General features: G+C 41.3%; 1 protein-coding gene across 2 annotated transcripts in view; it reads right to left on the minus strand.

Moving 5' to 3' along the window:
- Positions 1-3,194: 3,194 nt before the first annotated feature.
- LOC124056765 (chemokine-like protein TAFA-1) overlaps positions 3,195-19,875 on the minus strand; it is a 102,631-nt gene continuing 85,950 nt past the window's right edge. The window contains exons 4-6 of one of the 2 annotated variants that reach the window (XM_046384548.1): positions 10,807-10,931; positions 9,417-9,508; positions 3,195-4,526 (exon numbers count right to left, since the gene is read on the minus strand). In XM_046384548.1, coding sequence (XP_046240504.1) covers positions 9,482-9,508; positions 10,807-10,931 — 152 coding nt within the window. In that variant the 3' untranslated portion in view covers positions 3,195-4,526; positions 9,417-9,481. Of the gene's footprint in view, positions 4,527-7,100; positions 8,208-9,416; positions 9,509-10,806; positions 10,932-19,875 lie in introns of those variants that run through there. The other variant, XM_046384549.1, reaches the window with a different exon arrangement.

A 19,875-nucleotide genomic window follows, 5' to 3' on the forward strand; every position in this document is an offset into this window, starting at 1 on the left:
GAATGAACCCAGTGACATGGCAAAACTTTTCACTCAGTGTGTAGGCAACAAGGAAAAAAAAAAGCTCTAGTTTTCCTTTCCGTCGTCCAAACTTTGAATTTGCTGCAGCATGCTGTGTGTGTGGGCGGCACTGGACTGCCGGCAGAGTGCTTTGTCTCTGGCAGGCAGCCTGAAGGCCAAGCTGCTGTTGTGAACTCTCCACATAAGCTTGGGCAGATAACATGAAATTTTATCTGACCTCTACTGAAAAAAATGCCAAAGTAGAATCTCTCCCTGGTTATTCTAAATATTATATCAGTTTTTAACATACTGGTGCGCTCAAAAAAATACCAATTCGCTATACTTCAATAAGCTTGATGGTGTAATTCAATGCAACTCTATATACAAAGATGTTTTTATTGTATTGCACTGAGGTTTTTATTTTCTACCCCCACACTCACTTCTTTTCACATGTGAAATAGAAAATTTTACAGGTAAGTGCTTTTTAAGCCCGCAAGGTGTGATGTGTGTCCTCATCCAACATCAGACTGTTCACACTGTCACCAGAGAGGCTTCTGCGTCCCCTGTCTTCCACCATGAAAAGGTGACAAAAACAAATGACTGGGAGTGTGTTTCTGTACATTTCACTATTACTATACAGTTTATTTCTGCATTAGGTGAGATGTATGTAGCTGGAGGCAGGAATAAGTCTAAACCTTTGTGACTTATAAAAATATACACAGCGTGCCTGTTTACTCCCCTCAGGCTCGAAATAATGCATTAGCTGCTTTCTCGACCTGGTCCCTTTGTTTTCCAGATCTAGCTGCTGGTCATTCAGTCTCAAGTGGCAAACAATCGAGATCTTGTGCGTTGATGTCTGTCCAGCTGTGGGGAGACGCTGCTATGAAAAATGCTTCCTGCTTAATGGGAAAGAGTGATGTTTAGACTCTCCCAGGCAGGCTGATCTGTGACACCACTGTTGGCCCTGATGGGGCCCAGTTGCAACACTTTGGGGTGAAGCACGAGGTGAAATAAGACGAAAACCGCAAAGAAGACGATAAATAAATTGTCATTATGGCAGCTGCTGACAATCATAGACTGGTAAGTCATTTCGCTGACAAGTGTATTGGTGGTTGGCGGGTATGGCGCAGTATCATGGGACTGTGACAGTGATGTATTGTGTACCCATCAGAGTGTGTGTTCATTTGTCACAAACAACAGTGTTGCAGCAATGCACTGGTGTGTTTGACTATGTTGCTTGCTGTTTAGCTTTACAGACTTTTGAACAAATGTGCTTGTGTAAACCCTTTGATCTTTATGATGATGTGGTCTTGAAAAGGATCACACACTCTTCATCATTAACTGTGTGTAATGACATGCAATTTTCCCATTTGTTATGTCCACTGATGAAACAAAAATGATTATTCAGCAGTCGCCTCTAACATAAGACTGCATGATATCATTACTTTTCATGACAAATGGGCCTCTGGTAATAACGCCTGAAGTTGCTGAACAGCTAACACTGAGACTTTAAGTTTTAGTGTCATTAATGATTTTGAGATGCTCTCAGATGTCCAGCTGCAGTGGATGTTAATTGTAAAGGCGACATTCAAAGTGACTCATGCCCGTAATAACTGTAATTATAGACTGCAAAGCCCCCACAGGTATGGAGTGTGCCCTTTCCACAAATTATAGGTTGCTATGCAATATTTTTAAAGAATATGAATGTGATAAAGTGCAGATCGAGGCAGTGGTGTCAAAGAGGGAGTGGAGGCTCCCACTAAAAGCTCCTAAAAGCAGCCAAGCATTTGACTTCAGGGAAAAAAGTTTGTGTTTTACTTGAGATACCCTTGGAAGTTACTAATGAAAGTTTTATAAACAACACTCTCTGTCATCTTCTGCACACATCTTGGCTGTATGAAAAAGGTTGTCCTTGCTGTCAGGCGTTGATTAGCCGTCCAGTGTGATGTGGACATGGCTGTCTCTGTGTCTCGGTGGGAGGTCGGCAGGACTTGATGGATGTCTCTCTTTTGAGATTGCGCAGCCATCGGGGAGGAGGAGGGAGGAGGACCTGGCCCCTGTTATCTATTCATGCTGTGTTCCTTTATGCTTTGCCTAAAATGGAGCAGGACCTCCTTCCACAGCACGACTCCATCATTTTTTGGAAAGAGCTAAGGAGTGCATAAAAGAGAATAAGAAAAAGCACCTCTTCCATTTCTGATCCCCAAGCACCTTTTAAGCAAAAATCCACTTAGAACTTGGATAAGTAGGGAGGGAGAAATCCCTTGATTTTCTACACAAGCACTGAATTTGAGGATAATCTTCACAGTGTGTCGTTGCGGGACGCCTGTCTCACAGACACTTGGTACCCTCTCTAAAAATACACACAGAAGCATGGCTAAACAGACTAATGCACACATACGCTCGGATGTATTCATTTACAGGAGCAGAAAAGCACCCAGAGACACTTTTGTACACAAACTGGTTCCCTGACTCATTTTCTTTCGCACAAGCTCAATAAGACTGCAGGACGGTGAATCCTATTAGATATGAGAAAACAAAGAAGGGAATGGCTCATTGAGGAGGAAAAAACACACTCTTGCTCCCTCTCTCTTTGCATATTCCTTCATGATGCTGGCAAGACCACTGGGAGATGGATGCGTCTGTCTTTTTCATACCTTCTGTGACTGCTCAGAGAGGCGCCGGGCTCCATGAAACCAGCCAAATTCCTAAGTGATGAATGTAAACTTGTGCGTCCACTGGGAGAAGAAATAAATCTCACATCAGCCGAGAGAGGAGGTTGATATTGAAAATCATCTGGAATTTTGCCTGGCACGATATTGGAAATCTTTATTCTAATTGCATGAATGAATTGAATGTGCTGTTCTGATAAATCCTCTCTGCCACCAAGGGAATTGTATAAATGAAGCATCACAGATTTGTTTGTGTGTTTCCCGCATGTGTGTGTATTTGTCTGCCTGTAAGTAATTTCATATTGCCTTGTGCTGTTGTTGATTGCTTGTTCACTCTAGCAAAAAACTTCACAATGTTAACATATCATATAAATGAAACTCTGACAAGATCTTCCACCCACATATTACAACATATCAAATTGTCATAAGATGAACATTTTTCAAAATGTCAGTTACAATATGAAAGACTAAGAGACAGCATATCAGTATAGAAAACCATTTTTATTTCTCATAAGGCTGTCCTGTAATGTACTTTTATCTACTGGGGGATAACTGTATGTTTCTCCAGTGTGACTAATACTTTCTCACTGTCATTTTGAATAAATCATCTCTCTCTCTCTCTCTCTCTCTCTATCTGGTGTGTAAGAGAGAAATCTACACAAGAAACACAGTCAAGCAGTCGGCCATGACTAACTGTCCGATTATGGTCCGAGTTTTTCTGCCGCTTTTCCATGTCCCTACTGTACCAGTGAAAAGCTCAGGGGTTGTTGTTAGTGCTATTTTCTTTCGTGAGGCAGTTCTATACAGTGTTTTCCTCATCTTTACAGAAACTACAAGAATTTTCTGGCTCAGCCAAAGACATTGCTGAATGACAAAAGTGACCAATACTTAGTTTTATGACTCTTTTGTGGCTTTTTCCAATGCAAGCATACACTGCAAAGCAGTATAATACACACCATATGAGGACAACAGCTTCTGGATTACTTGTATTCAGTGGCTGATCAATATTCCACCATGGGACTCGAGCTCCTAATAGAGTCTTAAATATACGTTTCAGCTTCTTGGATCTGTCATCGTACGTGTAATGTATTTATATATGTATATATACACAAAATATCTTACATACAAAGAAAAGAAGTGCTCATGAATTTACATTGGGCTCACCCTGGGAAATGAGTCAAAATGTGCATCATGAAGGATGAAAGTGAGGGCATGATGATGGACCCTAAAGCCTCTCAAAGATCTTCATTAACTCGTCATAGGCTGCTAGTGGTCACTGAAAATCCAGTGCTTGTCACCCAAATCTCCTCTGTGTTGTCACAGCGGGGCCGTACTGCTGGGGCAGTCAGTCAAATACAAATGCCTTTCACACAGAAATAGAAAGATTTCAAGGTAATTTCCAGCCTTGCGCTCTCAGTTCCATGTTTATGTTCAGGTCCAAGTAAGCTCCTTTATTACCTTCAAGCTTGGCGAATGTCTATCAAATAATGTTTTAACAACCTCTAAATAACCCCTGCTAAGCTGTTTTTTGGGGAGGAGGGGGGTGGGCAAAGTGAGGGAAACGGAGACAGGGGGTAGGTCGGAAACTGATCGCAGCTGTGTGGAAGAGGAGAGTCACCAACATGGGGCTCATTGATCAAACAGGGGATTAGTCTGGTTTCAAATCCTTGGCACCACACGAGGAAAGCTGTTTTATCTGCGTGGATATCCTTTCTGTGGTCCCAGGTAATCCAGTCAGTAGCCGTGGATGTAATAGTTTTAGTCCGTTCGGTGGGAAGAGAAACGGTAGATGGAGGGAAAAGCCTGGCACGCAGCCCTGCAATGAGGAGCTCTCTGTTAGGTCCTGGGATGAATCTGTAAGACAGAGGAGGAAGAGGAGAGGAGAGAAAACACACGTACACTTAGATAGAACAAAGGCATACAAGTGTGCGAGGATCAGACCCAGAGGAATTGCTCCATTCGCGTGTCTCAAAAAACAAGGGGAGTCTTTTGAACTGTGGAGGCTTTGTACAGCCCCATCTCACCTCCTGGTTCCCGGTGCTACTAAAAACAGAGAGCTTATACAAGTGGAAACAGCGCTCAAAATTGAGGTGTGTTTGGCATTTATAGGTATACCGGGATATATCAGCAAAGCTCTTTGTGCAAAAAAAAAAAAAAAAAAAAAAGACCGGTGTGTTTCCATGCTGTGTATGTCTGTTTCACAAACTGACGCTGGCATATTCTTGACTTTATCTTAGTTAGTTTTAGCCACATCCCGTTCCACCTCCAGCTCGTCCTTCACCCCACCCCCCCTTACTCATTTGCGCCTTTGCACCAAACCAGACAATCATGTGTGCGGATTTCCCTCTGACCCGATAAAACAAGTTTGACATGGCTAAATGGGAGACATGCACCCGCGGTGGAGTCTGAGCTGTCTCTCCGTGACTCTGGTTCAGGGACTCTTATTCAGCTTCAGTTGCAGACCTGGACACATTTCAATGGTATATTGTGTAACCTTAAGACTGCTATTGAATGTTCTGCTTTTCAGCATCCTGCTCAACCTGAGGCCCAATAAAAACCGTGCGCAGGATGTCTACCACAGTTAATGCAGTTGAGTTCCTTGCCCTCTTACGGCTGCCTCTGCAGCAAAAGCACATTTTCCAGACTGTTGATTTCCCTCACTTTCATCCCTCTTTCCAATTATTTTACTGCTTGTAAAATACTGCTTAAGATTGTGATGTGAAGAAATGTTATGTCCCTGCGCACTGTGGGGCCAATTAGAAATCCCATAATCCTGTTCTACTAAAAAAAATACAGCCATGACATTTCCAGCAGGCTTGGCAGGTGGTAGCCAGGTGTGTGAATTTGATTGTGGAAGGTTGCTGCTTGGGAGCTGTAGCACACGGAGAGTCTCAGAGCACCAAAATGTTGGACTTGCTAGCCTAATGATTTCATTAACCATCCTCTGAGGGTAGAATTGTGTGCACCTGCATTCACCGACTGTATTGTGCGTTCTTTTGACATTAAACTTCAGGGAACAATCAGAGGAGGAGTCTCTCAGGCATTATAATGTGGGTTCAATTTGTCAGCACATCAGCACTGAGTATGTCTAAAAACTGCAGTACAATGGCATTGTTGGCAGACGATGCTTAAATTGACGGAATAATTGGTTAAACTGCAAAAATAGAATAAAATAAATAAATCTAATCTAATCTCTTTTGGGGTCATAAATCAGCTAACTTAAAGATTTTCTGTAATCAAGTGTAATTGTACTTATGTAACTTTTAAAAGACATTTATCTAAAAAAAAAAAAAATGGTGAAAGATTTTAAAGTCAGACTTGAGTTCAGGTGCAGATCCAGGAATTTTACAATTTTCACATAAAGTTCTGCACTCACACAAATGGGACACCTATCCTGTAATTGTCCATTGTTCTTTGTATCTTGATGCATATTAATAACCTCTAAACATTTCCAGTCACTAGAATAACAAATTTACAGAACTGGACAGCTGAAGTAGATTGATACTGTTTGGGGATATTGATGCTCTAAAGTCTCTGAAACAAGGGAGGCTTCACCATAAACAAATGGAACCCAATTGACAGATTAAAAAAAAAAAATAGACCATATGAGTTGTGAGTCCATTTTAAAGAAGCTCTTAGCAACACTCACAGACTCTCACATCATTCCCATTTGGGTAGTTGTACTGCAGCTGCTCCTCTGTGAGCTCTAAATAGCCTCACTGTCTCAGAGTTAACATGTTGATTTCTCCTCCAGGTCTCGTCACAGTGTCTTACTCTGTAAATCTTTGGTCCTTTTCCCCTATGATCTTTAAACACGGTAATCCACTGGGCTCATCTGTCCAACATTTGCATTTGTATCATCCACTGTGTGACGACATATCAAAATATTGGAGCAGAGACTGACCTCTGCCAGAACTAGAGCAGTAACAGCTCACACATTACGGTTCACTCCACATGTCACGCGGGAGCCACCAGGGGTTTGTTAGCGGCAGAACAAGGGTTGTATGCAAATGCTGTTACTTCAACCCACGTGCGTGCAAGTGCGTGTGTGCATGCGTGACTAAAAGTGTCCTCTGTTCTTTTTTGTCCTCTGTCTCTTCAAATGAACAGTGCAGCAGGTAGCAGCGGATTGCTCAAGGATTTCCTGCCTATCCCATCTTTGCTGGCAACTAAGCTGTCTGCATTCTAATTTGGTGGCCGCATTAAATCGCAATTTACTCAGACTTCAGTTAGTAAAAGGAGCCAAGGACAATTGCCTTAGCAAGAGAATTTAGTGCAAACACAGCCTACCCTTTTCCCCCTTCTCGTTTAGTGCTGAACAAATCAATCATGCTAGCTGAGAAACCTCTTCAAACAGCACTAAAGAGCACCCTCTAAAAACAGAAGACTCCAGACAACAAAATACATCAAGATTCATTTAATGTGACATAGACAATGAAAAAAGAGCAAAGAAAATGGATATAAATTAATCAGAAGCACTTGGAATGAAGTCCTCCACCCTAAACCTGTATAAAAATGTCATAAGGATGACAGTCTAGCCATTCTTGGCCAGTTTGGACAGCATCTGTTGGTTTATAATCTCATCCTTAGTATACATACAAGTATTCCGTTATTCATCTCAAAGGACAGTTCATCATATGTGTATGTCTGTATGTTTGTCTTCATGATGACATTATACAGGACTGAAGGAGGAGGAGAAGTGTTGTCAAGCACAGAGGTGGAACAGATGACTTCTTGAGTGAGGTTGAACTGTATGTGGCATTTTGATCAACTGCAGCGTGCGTCTCCCTTTTGACAAATTAGATGGTGATGCTGGCGGGTCACTTTTGCTCTGAAACTGTCTCACAGACGATCTACTTCCTGTCACAGCGTGTTATTTTGCTTGGAAAAAAATGCCCTCCGCTCTACTTAATGAAGGACATTTGAGTCTCTGAACAGCAAGTAAACCACGTTGGACTAGTTGAGGCCAAACATTGCTGAAGGTCAAAGATGGTGGTGTGTTCATTTGAGTTCAGTGCTTAGCACTCAATAGGAACAGTTACATACTCCATAGAGGAAATTGTGTGGCCTCAAACAGTTAAAAGAATTCCTGTACACGAGCAATTATGTTGTAATGTGAACTAACTGAAAAAATCCATTAAAAAATTCTTTGAATGTCCAATGAGGATTGTATTACGTATGACATTCCTGATGATACTGTTGGCAAATTCATATTCAGTGTAGCACATTAACAGTGAGGATATCAAATAAACGTAAATCTTTTCATGATCATCAAAAGCTGGAGAGACAAACAAGTGGGAGAAAAGATGTTTTCATTACAACCTCTCTCACTCTGCTTGTCTTTCCTACGGTATATAATTGTTCGGAGGGAGCAGAAATGGATTGATCTATTTAGTGAGTGGAGCGGATAATGCAGATCTATGGTGGGCGAGTGTTTTGGAAGGTGCTCCCCAGCCTCGCTCTCACTGTGACTTCCACAAACAAAAGGGCCTGCCTTGTCTGCTGCTACAGAACAGGCAATGAAGGGCTCCCTCTCTGAAAGACATAAAGAAAGAAAAGAAGAAACATGGATGTCAGGCACTGACTTTGCGTGGCTTCTTACTTTTCATGCCATTTTTTTTTGAAAGATAGTGATGAAGTCTGTGCCCGAGTGAACAGTGTGTGTGTGTGTGTGTGTGCGTGTGCGCGCCTGCCTCAGTGACACTTTTCAGAGCAAAATGAAAACCTGCAGGTGAAATGAAATGGCTCAGAATTAAAAACACAAACAAACCAAAAAAAAAAAAAACCAAACAAAAAAAACCAAAAAACCAAATGCCGTGCTGTGGACTTGCTGGCTTGTTACGGAACAAATACAAATGAGGCAATTTGGCCTGAGAGGCAGGTGAATGAGGAATGTTGATTAAAAAAGAAAGCAGAGTGCAAGATAAAAGGCCTTTCATGTAGCCTGTGGGCTATGCTGTGTGCTGATAGCTGCTTCAGACCCTCAGAGGGGGATCAGGGTATCAAGTGGCCTCTGATAAGAAGCCACATGACGAAAAAGAGAAGCGGCTTTGCCCGGGGGTCTCGTGCACAAATGTGAGCGTACGCACACAAATAGAGACATATCAAACACATCAAACATGTGTGTTCATACACAACTACGAGCACACACAGAGAGGAGCAAGTAGCATGTCACAGATTAGTGACTAATGGGATTGGCAGACCAGTGCAAGGCATTGTAATCAAACCCACACAGTGGCCAATAACAAAAACAGAACACGGAACAAAGGAGGCAATGAAAGGAAGAGGGTCTGATCCTGCCATTACTCACTGTTTACACACAGCAGGACTCTGCAAAGGGCTGGACCTGGCTCTGTGTGTGTGTTTCTACAGTACTCCATGAGTGTGCTGCTGCAGTGCTTTAGCATGTTAACCCGTCTACGTGCTGACTGATTTTAATAATACACCTGCCTCCCTTCATATGAAAATGCAGCAACTTACTTTTTATTTATGTGTGCACTGCCTGTGCTGGGCGATAAATATTTACAGTGGGTGGCAGTGCGTTCAGTATTTGTGTCACGCCTGCCCAATCATGCACAGCATGTAAACACACACTTGATTATTTTGCACCGAGTATTTGGGTTAATGAGAAGTCATTGAACATGAGTTGGTCCCACTCGTACTGCCCGACACTCAAGTGCTTTACATTGATGTGAGAGAGACGGGAAAACGAAACACAAACAACAGCTTGAGAAAAAGACTAACCTTTACAGAAGCAAGAATGCAGCTCAATTTCTGTTGACGCATCCTCTGCATTTTGCTTCCGGAAGCTAAAAAGGGGAGTATGGCTGGGTGTTCTGCAAAGAGAGGGTCAAGAAAAAAGGACACGTGTGTATTTGGGTAGAAATGCAGCTTCAGGCCTGAACTTTTAGCCCTCTTCTCTTTAAGATTTTTTGATTATATTAAATTAAAGCCGTTTTACTCATAGCTACGTATTAATGCACATTCTCCATTTGTCTGCAAAAATGTATAATCTTGATTAATGTATCTCAAGAGAACAATTTGTCCTAAGTTATGTAAAGACAATAAAACGTACTTAGTTCAAAAGGTGCAAAGGAATAAATTGAGAATTAGAGATGCATTCTTTAGAGTGAACCAAGCACTACACCTTACCTTGGCAGGATGGCAAGGCCCCGTTCGATCAACTTCTTTCTGAAAATTTTGGGCCTGTGGTGGATGTGAACGGCCCCAGTGAGAGCTTTATGTCTGTCTGCTGGCATATAAATCTGCAGAACAACCTTGGGAAGCCCTGTGTGGTCTAACCTTCACTGGCTGTTCCCTCCTTCCCTACCATCACATTAGTCTCTGCTTCAATTCAAAGTCATTGTCGCCAAGCACTGAGAGGAGACGACGGTTTGCTGATCGCGAGCAGGTGGGGGAGCGAGTCAATTAAATGAATACAAATCGGGTGATCAACCTGTCACAGAGTGCTGGACTGCCGGCTTCGAGGACTTAACTCCCTTCATTATTTTTGCATACCGCATTTGGAGTCAGTTTACAGAGCCAAAAGGCAGTGGAGAAACAGAGTGGCCGTTAACTTTATCTCTGAGAGGAGTGTGGCCGGAGGCAGAGCCCACCTCTTTGTTTACTGCCTGCTTTATGTTTGTTCTTTATTACTATGGGCTCTTAGATAAATTGCTTACACCAAACAGAATCCACCTTTTTATACAGACATGCTGTGCTTTCTGAGTTTTTTCTATGGTGTGATTTGTGCACATTCTTGCTAACAGGTTTGGCACTGTGCATGTTTGATTGTTAAATGATGAGCTGAGTAATTAAAAATGAAGTAGGCAGCTGACCGAGAAGCTTAAAGCATTTAATCAAAGTATTAAGACACAGCCTCTTTTTATTTGCAGTCATTTCCTCATTTCAAGTCAAACAGTTGAATGGTAAAGTGAAGTCTGTCTGGCATTTTGCTGTATGCTGTTTGAAAGTGGTGTGAGTGTGCTGGCCTGTATGTCTGGGTTAAATGTACATGCACTGTAAGTGTGTGTTTATGCATTGTGAGCGTAAGTGTGAACACGCACATACACGTGTGCCAAAGTGTGTGTGTGTGTGTGTGCGTGTGTGAGCGTGAATGTGTGTGAGGTCTCACTCTTGTGGTCTTGATTTTATTCCCAGAGGAGCACATCCATCCAGAGTTGTCAGGCAGAGTCTTACACTCTTCTCCCTCCAGACATGGTTCCATCTCACACCACCATTTCCCAATTACAATGGATGCTGGGGAGGATATAAAACAAATACAGGTTGGTTTATCGCACACAAACACACGCATACACATTTAAGTACGCACGCACTGCAGTAGCCAATACGAATATTGATAATACTGACAAAGCGGAAGAAGAATGTAATGAAACGTCGAGAATTCAGTAGATAAAAGTGGTAAAAGTTAAGGGGCATAGTTAAAAATTAACCTTATATGAGCTTTAAAAGTAAAATGACTAACATGGAATTAAAAACACGAGGAGTAACCAGAGTTTAAATGCGCAGGCAAAATGATTACAAAAAGTTTAACATATGGTGAAACCTCCCACACAAACATATTTTGTGTGCATATTCTTCCCAGACACACTTTATTATGAGCAGCTCCGGAGGAACATCCAGCCAAGTCCCTAAATGAATGTTTTTCCCTCCTCTCCTGCCTCAGAGCAATTGTATCGTTGCTGCATGGGTACTTTTGCTGTTCTCAATAATGTTTTATACCAACAGAAATTAATCATTATTTTGTTTTGATACAGCTACATTGCATGTAGGGGAGCAATCTAATTTTTAATCAAAACTAATTGCCTCTCATTAACATCGACTGAATTCTTCCTCCAGCTATTTGACAAAAACAAATATGTTCTCATCCTCTCATCAAGATCTCCCTCCCTCCTTTTCTCTTTCTCTCTGGGTGTACTATGTGTGTGTGTGTGTGTGTGCATCTGAAAAATTTGAAAATTTGTTTTAGGTGTTAGATGATACAAACAAATCACCTTTCACGATATGTGAGATGTCATTTAAGATATATATAAATTATTGTTGTTTAATTAATTTAGCACAGTCCATAGGTTCAGTTAATCTCAAGAGGAAATGTACTTCCACCCTCTTCTCTTAGATGCAGCGCGTGTTGAATGAAAACCTGCATTACTTGTTATCGGACAAGCTAAAAATCTCTGTTGTTATAATGTATTATTTATAAAGTTTTCTAGCAGTTTTGTTTTTTCTTTTATTTTTATTAAAAGATGTCTTGCGTCTTGCAGTGGGAACCTTGAATTAAATCACAGCTACAGTTTTTTGTTTTTTTTTTCCAAAGTTGAGTTCTGAATCTTTTAATAACCGTGATGTGTGAGGAACTTCTTTTTTTCTGATTTTCACACTCCATATTAATGTTTTGACAACAAACTTGATGTGTTCTAAGCAGCTTTTCAAATAGTAAGTCATTTCTCCCCCACTGACTTTTTCAGCATTTACTCTGTTTTCTTAAAAGAGCATCTTTCCATTTATCACATTGACATAAAATAAAACGTGAGGGTCAAATCAAATCAATCAAACCAGTATCATTTCATTTCCTGAACACGTTTTATTTTAACCATTCGAAGATAAAAAAAAAAAAACAACAAAAAAAAAACACACATCTTCCCCTCCAGCTTGTGTTGCCAAGGATACAGGCCAACTGCCAATCAATTGTGAGTATGAGCAACATGCCGTCTTCAACTGATGGAAGAGGACGGTTAAAGTGCAGTCCCTCACAGAGCGTGCTACGGTGTGTGTGAACTGCCACACACAAGCGCGTGCACACACACACACAGACACAAACAAACACACACAGAGCAGAAAAAGACTGGACACAGAGTAACACCCCACTGCTGTTCAGTGAACTGTTCAGTGAACTGCATGCATTTCCTGATTACGCTTTTCTCTCCATGAGCCCTGAGGATACTCAATGCCAGAATCAGACCATCCACTAACAGGCTGTGAACCTGCCCTTTGGCTCCCCCCATGGCTGTTTACCTTACTCTAATTACCACATGTTGGTCCATCATGCACTGCACTCCCTCCTTCCTTTTCTCCCTCCGTCCTCATCCGTGGGCTAAATATGCCTTTCACATCATTAATCATGTTTACACTCAGCTGTGTTTTAGGTGCAAACACCGTAACTATGCAGGAAGTCCTCATTAAGTGGCAAATTATGACGAGGCTTGAGGAGATGCGTTTAATCAGTTCTGCCAAGTGATGATGATGTGACGCCACTCTGTTTAGCCCCTTCTTCTTGGAACTGAGCGAGGGGGAATGGAGCTGTTTTTCATTATACCACCAACCGTGGAGGATTTATATTCAAAAGTGTGAATGCAGAATCCACTTGCAATTGAAAATGGTGAAGTAATACCTGCAAAGCAAAAATCAATTCCTTCATATGGCAGCAGAGAGAAAGCAGGAAAAGAGAGAGAGGGAGAGAAAGGAAAAGGATGAAAAACCAATGCGGGAGATTAAAAGGCTGCCTCACCTGAGCTGCTAAATGCAGGAACCGCTTTGCATGAGAGCCGAATTCACTGTACTTATTACACAAAACTAAATTCACGTCACCCTCTGTGCCCTGAAATGTGTGCCACATGGCGCATAGATAATTTATACAGCTGGATTCTGGAAAATCGCTGCATTACAGGAACCTGTGAAGTTTTCAGGTTTTCTTACTTTTGAAAATGTATTTCAGTAATGTCTATTAAATTCTTGTACAACGTTATTGAATCAGGGAGAAAACAGAACGCTGGTTGTTCAGTAGTCCACTCCTCAACCTGGATTATTGATTTTGACTGTTTGTTTTTACTGCTAATATTATTTTGTGGTTTGTCCTGGCCAGTAAAAAATGTCAGTGTATTTTCCACCGTGAAAGCAGCGTTAAGCCGGCAGCACGAAACAGAGTGATGACCGCTCAGTAGTTGGTGTTAATAACAACGTGATGTCGAGTCAAACCAGGAAAAAAAAAATCACCATCACATGTAAACTATTTGCCTCCTCCTTTCACCTTGTCTCCTTGTTTGTGTTGTTATAAGTTCTGCTGCAGTGAAGGCTTCGCCTGCCCTGAGACTTTGTGACTTTGTGAGAATGGATTTCAAAGCCTGTGGTTGCACATTTGATCTAAATTATTATACTTTAAGTCCCCTAATAATAATGATGTGTTTTGTTACTTCACTTAGCTGTTTAACCTTCACAGAATGATGGTAAAAATCTGTGTTTAATTTGGTTGGGTCACAACTGTCTGGAAATCAATCATGGTCCACTGTGCAACATAGACAAAAAATGTGATGTGGAAACTTAACACCTCCAGCTCACAATGCGCTGAGAATGAACTTTTCAGCGAAGTAGAAGACATCTTGTGCATACCAGTTAAAATTCTGAAAAAAATAAAAAATAATTAAAATTAAATTAAAAATGTCTGCAGAGATCTTTACATTTATAAACTTAAGAATGGCAGCATGCATCACCTCGTGATGTACTGAACATAAATGAAGTGCCTAATTACAACATTTTCAAAGCTGTGCTTAACTTCATGATATTTACAGTGTATTAGGCAGAAAATACATCATCCAGACATCGAAAAATAGAGCTGCAACACTTTTAAGTTCTTCCACAGTACAGACCAGATGATGCGGACAATCCACCATTTGTAAAAAAAAATGCCTTGCCTTGCCAGACCCTAATTAATATCTTGACAGCTTCCCATCTTGCGCTAAAAGGAGGATCAAAACTTTAATGAGCATGACTATGAAATACATTATTTACATTTATTTACTCCAATACAGTATTATAAATATTTATCTTCAAATTTGATCTTTGCTTCAAAAATCTTTTTCAGTCAGGGCACTTGACAACAGGTTCACTGGAGAAAACCTGACAATGCACAGTAAATGGCATGTCTGGTGGCCAGGAGGATTAAAAAAAAAAAAATGTAGGCAAGCTTAATGTGAGCACACACACACTTCATGTCTGTGGCTGTACCCAGGCCAGGACATCTGGCTCTGACCTTGACCACTGGAGAAGAGCCATTTCTGGGCTGGGATCCATGCATCATTCTCTGCTGACCACTCACCTACTACAGTCATTTTACTTTAACTACTCCCAGCGCAACCGTCAGCATGGAGGGTGTGACCTTTGTTCCAGCATCAGCCAACTTTATTCCTCCTCTGTGTCTGCTGGAGGGCGCGAGAGGAGAGGGGTGACTTACAACTGACTACGGTCCCAGTTATCCCTTTTGGGCCAACTATTAATTTTCAAATCCATCTGTTTACAAGCTGAAAGCCTTCAGTGTGATCTAAAGCACCAACACCAATTAATCTCACGTTGCCATAAAGTAGATGCTATATACTGTCAAAGATGACAGATTGGCTTGGAATAATCAGAAAGCAACCACAGAAACAGTGTTTGATTCAAGATGTTAGCCATGTAGCAGGCTGTAGTCTTCAGCTTTGATGGACAAACAACCGAGATTGGAACTTGAATTGATTGAAAAACATGAAGCGATGGACCTTTCACAAGTGCATCTGTCAGATCACTGGTGAGCAGGCAGTGTGATGGATTGAACTCGCGGCCCCGTCCCTGCAAGGTAGCAGAATGTTTGAACACCTTGACGGATGAAGAAGAGAATTGATCTCTGCCTGTGTCAAAATGTGAATCCAATGATGTCAACCGTAGTGTCTGTTTTGCTAAGTCATGTAAATTAGTTGCCTTCAGCCAAGATCTGGGGCAGAAAGCAATTAGCTTTTGAATTCTCACACCATTTGTTTATTAAAGTTTACAGGTTGGGATGCAGGATCAGTGCTTCCAGATAATGGTAAACAAACAGCTTCCTTTCATGTATTTCACTCATTCAGGCCATCTACTATATATCAGCCATCTCTCTATATAGACAAAAGTACTGGGACACCTGACCATTACACCAATGGGGATTTTGGCAACATTGCATTCTAAGTGGTTGGACCTTGGAGTGGAGTTGGTTCCTCCTTTGTGGCTGCAATGGAGCGATTGTGGGGTCGAGCACTGGTGCTGGATGGGTGCTCCAGTTTATCCTGGGGTGTCCGCTGGGTTGGGACAGGACTCTGCGTGGGCCAGTCAGGTTCTTCCACACAAGACTCATCCACCCATGTCTTTGTGGACCTTGCTTTGTGTGCTAGGGTGGAGGGGGGGCTATCCAGGGCTGTTGCTGTGGGGTGGAGGAATAAGCATCATCCAGATTGTCTGGGTATGAAGAAGTATTTCCCTTCATCGGAAGTAAGAGGCCAAGGCCAACCCCTGAGAAACAGCCCCATAATACACCTGCATTCAGTAATTAAGAGGTGTGTCCAAATAATTTTGTCTATATAGTATATGAAGAAAATCCTTGTCGACCTTCTGAACAGTTAAAGCTAGTGCTCAGAAAGCACGCTGATTACTCAATTATTCATTAGTCAATAACCAAACCAAACAGCCAATCAATTGCTTTTACACAATATCATGCACGTAAACAAAAAGAGTTACAGTGAAATGCTTGATTAAAAAAGAAGACACGTTTCCATCTTAATGAGACAGAGGAATGAGAGCAAGCATTGTGCAACAGCCTTAAAGTACTGAAAGGGTCACGGGAGCATGAAGCAAATGAAGCAAGTGTATAATTACAGCAGGACTGAAACGTGGACCCCTGAACCCGAGGTCAGCTTCAGAGAGTCATTATTCTGCATTAATCTTTGCCCCTCTCACGAAAGAGAGAGCTGAGCTTGATTAGCTATTCAGAAAATATCGTTTGGCTTTCTAATCACACAGCTTTTCTGAATTTCTGAATGTGTAATGGACTCCACGGCACCTGCAGAGCTGAAGCAGTATTCCTGATTACTTTCCATTTTCATTTCATTTGATTACTTTTATTATGGTTTTTGAATTCAAGTTAATTCTTATAAAAAAAAAAATACACATATAAGTACTGACATGTAGAGTATGTGGGATAGTGATACATACTAAGTATATTATCTCACTAAAACCCATGGCTTAAATGTTCTATTTGACATTATGAATCCCCTTTGAGTGTGTCTGTGTGTGTTTTGAGCATCAGTAAGTGGGTGTAACTTTGTACCTGTGGAGTTGACATGCGTGTGCTTGTGTGTGTGCGTGTGTGTATGAATATGTATGTACGTTCATGTCTTTTAATAGAAGAACAATGACTCCTTTTGTTGTGTGCTTATTTCCTTTCCTTCATGTGGGTACAAAAAACATTCACAAAGCTAACGGCTGACATAGACCTGCCTCATGTTTCTTTACTCCTCTCTTAGCAACATCACATACTTGATACACCAGCAGGAGCAGAGAGGAAAAAAAAAGAGAGAGAGACAGTGAGAGAGAGAGAGAGAGAGAGAGAGAGAGAGAGAGAGAGAGAGAGATTGAGAGAAGAAAACAAAACTAAAGAGCCCTTCCACCTCGAGCTACGGGTCAGATTGTCTCTTGGCAGGTTGAAGGTTGAGAAAGGTTGTGAGAGCTCAGTGGGATGTGACAAAGATGGAGACGAAAACCTGTTTCATAATCGTTATCCTCAACTTCTCCAAAGATACAAACATGTTTTTTGACCCAGGAGGATTTCACTGTTTGTTAGTCTCTCCTTATGTCCGCCTTTGTGTGTGAGAAGACGAGTTATTGTTTTCTATTGTACAGTATAATGCGCTCCTTCTGTCCATCGCCTCAGGCAGCATCTGCAGCAGGTTTGTGTCTTGCCAACCAACAGCAAAAGAGCACTGTGGAATAATATGAGAGTCATGTGAGGATGGAGGGGGGCAGAGGTTTTATAAAAGGAGGATGAGATGTTTGCTTGGATATTCTTGGGTGTCATGAGCTTGGACTTTGCTCTGCAAGCAAGTAATGAATAAACTCTTACATTTGAGGACAAGGTTTGCCAACAAGAAAGTGCTTCATAAGATAAACTTTATTCCTGCTGATGACAATAGCGGCCCTCCTTGTAATGAGACTATTACTTTCTAAAGACCGTCTCAAACTGCGCTGAATTCAAGCATGCTTATGATTGCATCTGTTTTGACCAGTAATGTATGTGAAAGAACTGCAGCACTTCTTTTCCCTCCCCTCAAGTACTGTCCATGCACCTCTCCCCTGGATGTATCTCAAATGTACCATGACAACCTGTCATGCTCAGCTATATGCGCCTGCAGCCAAACAGAAGGGTTCATTCCCCATCAGTGATCAGCAGCGAGAAGGCATCTGCGTGCATCTCTTGTTGAACGGGTTTACTGCTACAGCGGCTACATGACAACACAAAGTGATAGCATGTGTGCATATTAGAGCATCTGCGTGCATGTGTTGAGTAAATGAGTGCATATGAGTGTGTGTGTGTGTTTTCAGATAGAGAAGTTGCCCATGCCAAAATTCAATATACTTACCAGCACTAAGCACTTACAAATGCAAACATGCTCTATGTGTATACATATACACAAAAATATGCATATGCATACAGGCAGGTGAGCATGATATACATACAGCATACATTAACACATACATACATAAAGCTGAATGCATAACATAAGAATAAGGTGATAGTATGAGGGTATATGATTTTGAGTGTGTATATAAAGTACATATGTGTTTAGTATGTATATGTGTATCACTATGTATGTAAGTTGCTATGACAACATCACGATGTTGCCCATGGTGACAATGATTACTCTGAAAGGTGCAGACGTGTTCAAATATTGTGTATCATATTGTGTTCAAATATGAATAATGTGCAGGTAAATGTAATTGTTTTGATTGGCTTGCAGATCATCTCTCAAAAGGCAAAAAAAAGCTTTGCTATTTTTTTTTTCTTTCAGTTTTTATTAAGCTGCATTGAGATCATAGGGAATAACAGGTAGCCTTGAGAGACATTGCAAATTGCTTGATGATTACACCCGAGCCCTTGATTCAACTCTGTCTGCCACTAGAAACCTTAGAAGGTGGGCATGAGGCCAAAGAGAACCTTGTAATTTTAGAGACTCTTTATGGATGTTTACATCAAATATTAAGTTAATTTTATGACACCAAAGAACAGAAAACCTGTCTCTCCCTGTATCATCACATCCGTACAAACTGCATGACTCTGAGTCTGAACTGGCAAAGCTTGACTAATTTCTTTTTTTCTTTTTAATATTGGCTACAACACTGAATAGGCACATGCAATACCTTGGTGTCTGAAATCTGGAGTAGACATAATTGAATTTAGAATAGATCTGGATGAAAAAAAAAAAAAAAATAAATAATAAAATTCAACAATATATTTTTTATACATACACCCAGAAAATAATTCTGTGTATTTTTAAAACTTGCACTTGGGTGAATGTAAACAGCAGCAACTGGATGGCAATGATAATATGTTTGGGCTCATTAAAAATATGACATTTCATTGCATTTGAGCACCAAGTAACAGTGATGCAAGCACTGATTCTGCTTCCCCTGGTCCCGCAGGAGTCCTGCGCTCGCTCGACTCAGAAAAAGGTTCCACCCATCCAGTGCATCAGCTTGATCCGGGATGTTGCAGTGGAGGGAGGTTTCTGCAAAGATGTGTGCACAATAGTCTATACTTTTCCATTGCTTAGCCAACCTGGATCTCTTTCCTGACCTCCTGAGGCTGTCCAGCTGGCCTGGTTGAACAATCAAAAGGTGCGATGGGGAGTGATAGTCCCCTACTGCTCTTAATTCAAATCCTACACCTACGCCTCCTTCTCCATTGCCAGTGAGCGTATTCATCTCAGAGGTAACATGAGTTTTGGCAATAAAACAAAACAAAAAAACAAAGAAACAGATAACAGTTACTCTACATGATGACCTATGTGTAGGCTATTACTACACTAATTTTGGATTGCTTTTACTCTACCATTTAGAAAAATTATCAGTTAAAACACAACCACCATATACATGCAAGAGGGTATGCATGCACATGCAGCTGCTTAATATCATATACTGTATGTGCAAGTGCAGTATTCAGTCTTGGCCCAGGCAGCTTCTCATATGTGGCTGAAGGCTTACATGTCTCATACACTGGGATAAAGGCAGCGGTGCAGTGATGAGCGCCTAATCTGAGTGCATGTGATCGGCCCAGTGAGGCTGGAGAGATATGAGCGTTTGACTTGTTAAAAAGGATGTTTTTCACTAAGAGCTTTGCTGGCCCTGACATAAC

Source organism: Scatophagus argus, chromosome 3, assembly GCF_020382885.2.
Source record: "Scatophagus argus isolate fScaArg1 chromosome 3, fScaArg1.pri, whole genome shotgun sequence".
NCBI lineage: Eukaryota > Metazoa > Chordata > Actinopteri > Scatophagidae > Scatophagus > Scatophagus argus.